The 9,618-nt window shown below is 31.0% G+C and overlaps 1 protein-coding gene across 1 annotated transcript; it reads right to left on the reverse strand.

The window, feature by feature from the left end:
* Positions 1-165: 165 nt before the first annotated feature.
* LOC125867583 (polygalacturonase non-catalytic subunit AroGP2) lies at positions 166-3,395 on the reverse strand. The gene is made up of 2 exons (XM_049548133.1): positions 3,269-3,395; positions 166-1,998 (listed from the first exon to the last, which is right to left on the reverse strand). The coding sequence occupies exons 1-2, from the start codon at positions 3,335-3,337 to the stop codon at positions 166-168; spliced, it is 1,902 nt and encodes a 633-aa protein (XP_049404090.1). The 5' UTR covers positions 3,338-3,395.
* Between the last annotated feature and the right edge of the window lie 6,223 nt (positions 3,396-9,618).

Genomic DNA, 9,618 nt, shown 5'->3' on the forward strand with positions numbered 1-9,618 from the left:
ATGGACAAATAAAAGTGAACTGGGGATAACATTACTTTTGCCCAAATATAGAGAGATTACATTAGAATGATCACATAACAAATGTCAATTGACAGTTCTAATACATTTGGTTAAACCCAAACAAGAAAATTTAAATATTTATTAAAATCCTGTTTTACCCCGGGCTTAATCAGCGATTGTCCAAGTCATATCGTTTTCAAAGATCCAGTGGCAAACCTCAATTTTCCCGGGTCTTGACCCGAGTGCAATGAAGGCTCCATGACTAGGTCCCCATGAAGAAGTATCCACATGGCAAATGGCAACACCATGGTTGATCTTAGCCTTTGAATTTGAGTCCAAAATATCCGCTTGGTAGACACGGACTTTAGGAACCGAGTGACAGTAATATAGTAAGGAAGGGTACAAGGTTTGATGACAGGATACTGATCTGGTAACTTTTCCACCATTGATTCCGTTGACAGATCCTATCATGATATTCCCATTTGACCCTTTTGTATTTTCAGTTGTTTGAACCACAACATTTCGACCCAACACTGATGTTGCGAAATCAATCATATCTTCAGCTGAGTTAACACACTGTTTCATCTCGCCAGTGCTCGGTTCTCTTTCACACTCGCTCAAGGCATTTCCGATCATCTTTGCCACCTGAGAATCATTGGCGGCATGGAAAATTTTCTTCAGCTCATCAATTTTTGAGTATGAAAAGGGTAATTTCGAAGCAATCACCCGGGGCAAAAATGACCTTTTAGGCATCTTATCCTTTATATCTGGCATAGGCATGATTATACCACTCTTCAACATCTTCTCCCGGAAAAACTTTCCTGGCTCAACCCACCGGTTATTGTTCACCTTTTTCCCACCGTCAACCTCACTCGACGAAGCTAAATCCTGGGAAGTTTCGTTTTGGTAATTGGAAAATGTAGCAGTATCTTTGACATAATCTTTGAAAGTGTTGTTAACTCCGTAAGTCTTAAAATTAATATGCGGATCATTACCCCCTTTGCCGTAAGTAGTGAATACATCAGTACCTTCATTGAATGATTGACCATAGTTGGTGAAATTCGCTTCACCAGCATTTGCATCCTTGACATAGTTAATGAACTTGTCATCACCAACATTTGATTGATCTCTGTAGTGAGTGAAAGTCTCGGATGGACCATTACCTCCAACGCCATAGTTGTTGAAATTGTTTTGAGGATTATTGCCGTTAGTAGCATAAGAAGTGAAATTTTGATTTTCTCCATTTGCATTTTGACCATAGTTTGTAAATGTTGAGGCTGCAACATTAGTTTCGTTTCCATAGCTGGTGAATTTACTATCTGCACCATTCCCATTTTTGCCATAGCTTTTGAAAGATTGGCCACCAGAATTCCCTTGTTCTAAATAAGTTTTGAATTCTTGTTCCCCGCCTGTTCCTTGATCGGAATAGGCAGTGAACCGCAGATCGGGGACATTGGTATTTGGGGCGTAATTAGTGAATTGGCCAGAACCCCCTGGAGTATTTGTGCTATAGGAATTGAAACTTTGTTCAATTACATTGCCATCAGGGGCATAATTGTCAAATTTATTATCACGGGGAGAACCTCTACCGTAACGTCTGAAAGAATTTACAGATGCATCCTCGGAATAGTTTTTGAAGGAGTTAACTCCGATTCCAGGTTCGTTGGTTCCGTAATTGGTGAAATTTTTGTTGCCGTAAGTGGTAAAGTGGATATTTCCGGTGTGTTTTACGAGACTTGGTGACAAATCTGGTGCGCACATGAGATTTGCTGAAGAGCAAAAGGATTGGAGGTGTGTAGTGAGTGCATTTTGATCAGCAACAAGTTTAGTATAAGTTGCATATTGTGCAGCATTCAATGGAGATGCTTTGTTGAGAAGGAACCATGGCTTTGGTAATTCATTTGAGACATGTTTTTTCCAGTATCTAATTAGATAACCTTTTGGTGTAAATGGGTTACCAGCATCACCAGAATTTTCTCCATCTCCAGCTACAACAATCTACAAACAGAAATTTTAATAGCTTAGTTGGTTGACTATCTGAATTTTTATCTTATCGGTGAAGATACAATTCTCCCTCATTTCCCCTTTTGTTATATACCCTCAATTTACGAAAAAAAATAATCGCGAAACTATTTTTTGTAATCTATGTTGCACAGAATCTTCAAAACAACGCCCTGTTGCGCGCATCCTTGTTAGATCCTCCAAAAATGCACTAATTTTAAAGAATCCATCATGCACTCATCGACTATTTTTGAAAAATTCGAGCAATATAATATATAATCAAGTTATATATAAAAAAAAATTCAAGAAACGTACGCAGTATTCAATGAGTGCTTTTCCTTGCAAAAAATTAAAAAGGGTTTAAGGATCTCATTTTGTGCTCCTTTGATCTATCGTAGAGATAACTTTCTTATTTCATTTTATAGCCATTAATCTACTACTGAATTATTAGCATCTAGATATTAACAACGAGAGCTCGACCTATCAGATCACGGAAAAGAGAAAGAAAAGTCGGTCTCCGAGAGGCTTTTACATAGCTGAGTTTTATGGGATAATATCTTTTATGGTCTTATAAATGTAAAAATCAAGTAATCTACTATTACAAAACTTATTACTTTTTAAATTATAATTGCTATCTTATTAGGTTCAGCTGATATAGTTGTTCGGAACCCACAAACAAATTCAACCAAGCTTTAGAATTTTTTTGAATATATATGTTCTTAAATTCATTCGAAATCATATGAGTAAAACATAAATCTAAAATTAATCCAAATAAAATTTATCGACTTATAAAATTTAAAATCAAATCCAAACCAAATAAATGTTGGTTTTTCTTCGTCGATTTTCGATTAACACCTTAATTAATTAGGATTACTTCATTGACACCCCATGGGGTTACATCAAGTTACAAGAATCTACTCCTATCGTTTATTTTTATTTGTCTATAATGAACATTGTATTCTCTTAAAGAAATAATAAATAAACTGCATATTTGTAACATAATATCTATATTCATTGGTGTATAATCTCAATCAACTTGGAGAATAAGTAATTAATGTAGTGAAAATTTTATTTTTAGTATAGTAAATAAGTAAAGTGACGAAAAAAGTATATGACAAATCAGGATTACTTCATTTGACACCCGATGAGCCATCATTTGACACCCCATGAGTATATATATATAAAGTTTTTAGACTACTTATGACAAAATCAGGATTACTTGAAGAAACTTAAATGATGAGCATAAAAGTTAAAGATTGTTACTTACATTGAAAGATGGTAGTGAGAACAAAAGAACAAGTAAGATGTAGGAAGAAACAAGATTTTTGTTATGCATTTCTTTTGTGCGAAACAAAGAGAGATGAGGTGAATAGTAAAAGGTTGGTGTGGATGTTTGGTTGGAGGCACACAATTTATAGTACAAGGTAGAGAAGATGATGGAGTGGTGTGTTAGTTATGTTCTAATTTAAAAACCACTTTTGAAACTTATGTTCTAAAACTTTTGAAGATTTGTCACTATAAATCAGTTTATCAAGGTTAAATGGAGAATTTTAAAGATAAGTTATTTTTAATAATGAAAAAGTGATATTCTCTCTCTTTTAAAATGAATGACATGTTTTTCTTTTTTAGTGTAATGTAAAAGAGAATGACTCCTGTCCTTTTTTTTATAACACCTTAATTTCAGTTTTTTTACATGACATATTTAACGTCACAAAATTAAAGGACATTTTGGTACAAGTAACATAATTTTGATTTAGAAACACAAGATTAAAAAGTTTTATTTATTTTTTTAATAAAACTCCGTATCAAGTTAAACTAGGTCATTTTTTTAAAAAACAGTAACACAAATTAAGACGGAAGAAGTAGTACCACTACTTTTGGTTTCTTGATTAATCACATGCTCTTGAGATGATTTGTTGTTGCAAAGTTTTCGGTAACTGGAAGATCGATTATAGCTTTTGCTTTGTTGATACTCTCTACCTAATTACTTGTGCATTTTTCTTTTCTTAGTTATCCTTAATTATTTGTTCATTTTGACATCAAGAAAGGATAAAAAATATTTACCTATTATAACCTTAATTAATTAATATAAAAAGGCAAAAGTACTCACTACCCCCTTGAACTTGAAGCTTTTTATACTGTGTACACCTAAACTAAATTTCGTTTTAATTACCTCCCGAACTTGTTTATTCTTCCGTCGCGTACACCTTTATTGTCCACCTGCTCCTATTGTGACTACACGCGCACGACAGCTGGCAAAAGTAGTGACGTGGATTTCCACCTGGATAAATAATAGCCACCTAGATAAATTAATATGGCAAAAATAAATATCAAACCTTCTCACCTAAAACTTTCGGACTAAACTTCTCATTAAAACTTTCGGACTAAACCCGAAAATCTTCAAGAAATTAATATTTAGTACCGGAGAACTCAAATTAAATGCCAGCACAAGACTTTTATTGTTGGGAATAATATTTATTCATTGGATAGTTCTTCTTAAATTTATTCATTGTTTAAAAGTTATTTTTGGATTTGAATTTTTCTAGACGTGAAGTTGGTCGATTAAATTTCAAATTTGTTTGAAATTCTTACCAAGTAAGTGTTAATCTTTGTTTCCTTTATTTTTCATTTACATTTTGCCCTATTTTTCGTTTAAAATATGCCAAATATTAAAGAAAAATGAAGATTTTACGTTTTTTTTTACCGCTGTAGCGTTATGATGTGGCAAAAAATCACTTCCTCACGCGCCTAGTAGAGTGTGTTGTCAATTTCTACGCCAGGTGGATAATAAAGATGTACGCAACGGAGGAATAAACAAGTTCGGGGGTAATTAAAACGAAATTTAGTTTAGGTGTACACCGTATAAAAAGCTTCAAGTTCAGGGGGGTAATGAATACTTTTGCCATTTAAAAAAGGTAAACTTCTTGAAAATCATAAGTTTTTAATTCATCCACTTAATAATTAATAGGGGTAAAATAGTAAATTTATTATATTAATCATTATTTTCTTAATAGATGTATTAATTCAAAAGCGGACAAGTAAATAGAGACACATGAAATAATAATTAAAATATAGGGAATCACTATATCGACTAGGTTTAAAGGGGAAAAAAATACTCTGTATTTACCCTACTAATGATTTTTTTTTCTTCCTAGAACTCGAATCTAAAATACTTACCTTAAGTGCTTGGGAACTAACCAATAGGAGCATCTGTTATGGGGTCAAACACCTAAATCTTATTTATAACGTAGAAATAAACCATTATGATTTATGGGTGCTGGGAAACATAGTTTGTTTCCATCATAATATGACGACAAGGTGTTTAACTATAAAGAAAAAAAATTGCATCTTATTATGATGAGCATATCTCGACTTTGGACAAAGAAAACTCATCTACTTTGTAAGAATTCACAGTGATCGATGATATAAGTTATGCTTATTGCGGATCCTTTTCCACTGAAAAGGAAAATTTACATATCTAGGAAAACATAGCTACGTGTTATATCTATACAACTTATTGATACTTTCAAAAAATTAACATTTTAAATTTTTATAGAAAAACTCTATTTCGCCTCCCTTCTCGCTCTCTCGCAATATTTCTTGTTAGATTGAAATACCGATAGACATATACACATATGTATCAATTATCAACCAAAACATATACACATAGATGTACATGTGCATCTAATACATGTATAGTACTAGAAAAATTGATGCATATATATGCTATGAAATAGATCACGCGTTGGTATAAAAAGAGTATAAAACATAGATACACAAATGTACTTATGTATCATATACATGTATGTTACTTTACTTAAAATTAAAATGTGAAACATGACTACAGGGTCGTGCATGACACATGTATAGTACTTAAAATTAAAATGTGAAACATAAATACACATAAATTAAGAGGGAGAGGGACGCGAGAGAGAAGGTGGAGTGAGAGAGACGAGAGGTAAGCGGGAGAGGAAATTTTTTTGTTGTTAATTTGATTCGATACCACACAAATAAATATAGTGCACGTAGTTGTTAATTTGTTGCTTTCATTTTCCTTTTAACGTTTCTCCACCTTCTTAATTACCCTTTCTTTCGTTTTCCCTTCCGTTAAAGAAAAAAGTATTTTTTTTTTCATATTTCTAATTTCATGTTGTTTGTTACGAACATCAATAAATGATCTTAGGACCCTTCACACTTTTAGTTGGATCCTCCAATATGTTGATGGTGACTTCACCTTTATTATTACATCTCTATATAGTAAAGAAACTTACCATAATATATTCCTAGTTCAATTATTATCAACAAAGGCAAATGGAATTATGGAAATTAAGAAAAAGTAAAAGATCGTTAAATGTATGATTGAATTAAAAAATAATTGCATTTCTGGAGGAAAATGTTTTTCTATTTTCTACTGCACCAGAAAAATCTTGGGAAAATATTTTATGAAAGAAACTTGTTTTTCTGAACTTAATTGGTGGAAAATGATTTTTCTAAATAAACAGAAATTCACTTCCAAATTAAAAAAAAATTAAAAGGAAAATTATCATAAATAGCGCTATTATAGATTAGAACAAAGATTACTTAGTTTTCAAATGCTCGCCAAATTTTATTTTTATTTAAAAATAAATAAAAATTATGGATACATACATACCTAGCTTGTGCATACACATGACGTAAAGTAAACACAGATCAAACATACACAAGATGTATCACATGTATGTCATATTATGATGATACACACATGATATACAAATAACTTAAGCAAGAGATACAAGATCTATATACACATAATATACAAGGATATATTACTGGTATGTCACTTGTATTTCATGTATATATGTTAATTTGTATAATGATACACATGAATACAGTGAATTACATCCGTTATACACCTGATATACAGTTATTTCACTATCACCACCACCAAAAGAAAAAGGAAATCTAGAGTTTCTTTAGGAAAAAATCCGATAAAAATAATGTGGAGAAGCGCCATTATATTTATTTTTTTCTATTTCATTGAAGATAAAGCAATTTTTCATATTTCTTATTTTGTACATTATTATTAATTGATATAAGCATCATTCATATTTTTAGTTGGATGGAATCTAGTTCCTACTGTATTAGTACAATATATATGTTGCATGGTGTGCTCCATGTTTATTATTAATGTTTTATTTATCACATATCTTCAACCTAGTATTAGAATAGCTTGATGTGTTCTTGATAGAAAGCAACATAATTTAATATTAGGATATAGAATCATAACGTTAATATATTTGCAATAGATTGGATGAATTTGACTCAGTGGAGCTATTTATATGGGACAGTTCAATCCATTCAAACTAGTCCACACGGGCTATGTAATTTGACGGGCCAAGCCAAGCTAGTTCATATTTTTGGTGGATCAGAAAACATCAGGTTCAGCCCATCACTTTATGGGTTAGGGGTCACGTCTGGCCAGCTCACTTTTTAATATTTTTTAAAATTTTAATTTAAAATTCAAAATGTTAATAAAAATCTACAACCGTACAAAAAAATGATTTTTATAGACATAAAATTTCTATGAAACTAAATAACTTTTGACATGATACCACTCAAAATAAATAGAGATATTAATAAGAAAACTACTGGGTCATTTGGTATAGTGTGTATAGAAATAATGTCCAATATATAGAGTGTATTAATAATGTTTGCATTAGTAATGCTTGTTTTAGTTATGCTTATATTAGTTGTGCCTAGATTATTTCTTATGCATTGTTTGGTTTGATGTATTAAAAACAGCATGTATTGTATAAAAATATTTATTTACAAAAATATCCTACACAATTATGGTGGAAAATATGTAAAAGGACTTCTGAGGTTATTAATGCCTAGAAATTCATTGTATTAGTAATACATTCTTCAATACATAATAAAGTGTATAAACATTAATAATACATAGCATGAAAAAGTATACCAAATTTTTTGCTTCTTTTTAACATTCCTTTTTTTTTATATAGATTTTGAGGCTTGAATATCATCATTTCTGTTGAGGGAGTTTTCCCCTTGTTTTTTGATTAAGTTGTTGCATTGATGTGAGGCCATTGCGATTGTTTGTACACGTCTCGTTTACCACTGTATTAGTAGAGACTGTAATTTTGGTTTGCTCTCGAGTGATACACAAATTTAAAGATGGTACTTTAATTAAAAAAATATTTGATAATGTTATACCTTGTGTAACCTTCTTCAAAGTACTAATTTTCTTCATTATAATGGAGAAAATAAAAGGTTAAACTAAAACTCTATAAATTTGAAAATAGAGATACTCTTACACAAATACAATGAAAAAATAGAACAAGAAAAAAAATCGATATCTGAAAAATAAAAATAACAAATTAGATGCAGAAATCGTGCAAATTATTTTGTTCTTGAAAGAGAGAGATTATATTGAGAATATCATAAGGAGTTGTGATCGAGAAATGCGCCTGCAAAGAATATGCTCGCATTCAAGTTTCTCTTTGCTAATCAATATTAAAATTTATTCATATGTAATAATTATTTTAAAATGTAGCTATAGACACTAAATACTTATTAATGTTAGCTATGTTATGTAGTTTTTCCAAAAATCTATTCTAAAATTGGCTTAAAAAATCTTAGTTCAACACTATCAAATTATGAATTAGGCCAAACCGGCCTAATGAGCCTAGCTCATAGTAACGACTCTAAGTTTGATTCTTACATCCACTTATTATATATATATATATATATATATATATATATATATATATATAAAATTACCTAAATACACATTTTATTTTACCATAATCTCTAAAATTTTCTACTATTTAAAAAAAAATCAAAAATCTCATCTCGGATACATCACTCTCCTCTCGTTGATACATCCCTATCCCCCTCTCAAATACATCCCTCCCCCCTTCTGATACATCCCTCCTCTCTCGGATACATCCCTCCCCTACGTATCCGGATGTCCTATCCTCTCTCTGATACGTCCCTTCCCTCTGATACATTCCTTCCCTATGTATTCAGATGTATCCGAAAGTTTAATGATGTATTCGTAATCCATAAATTTTAAGAATTTTAAGAATTTTTTGTAATTTAAAAAAGAATAGAAAAATAATATAATTAGCTCTTAACACTATAATATTTGTGTAAATTACATTCATGTGATTTTGGCCCATGAATAAAAAAGAATTAGACAAACATGAGGGGGTGCATGTTGAGAATAGAATAGTAGCTTATGAGATGATTGATCTCATAATTAACACTGACAAGGAAACATAGACTAATATACCCCTCACATAATCACGTTTAAAAAGTAGTAAAAATATATCATTTTCGTATAACAAATGATGCATATATATACTCTTGTTGTCTAATAAATAATATAAATTTATTTTTTTCGTTTGCAGACTGAATTTAAAAAATTCTAAAGCTGATTTTTTGGAGAAAGGTCAAATATATCCCTCAATTTTGTGATTCCTCATTTAAAAGATGGTGCATATATATATCTCTGTTGTATTACAAACGGTGCATATTATCCTTTTCGTTAACATACCTTTATTTACTAAATTTAAGAAAAATTTAAAATTGGTGTTTTAATTCCAATAATGTCAAATT

Source organism: Solanum stenotomum, chromosome 6, assembly GCF_019186545.1.
Source record: "Solanum stenotomum isolate F172 chromosome 6, ASM1918654v1, whole genome shotgun sequence".
In the NCBI taxonomy this organism is placed as follows: Eukaryota; Viridiplantae; Streptophyta; class Magnoliopsida; order Solanales; family Solanaceae; genus Solanum; species Solanum stenotomum.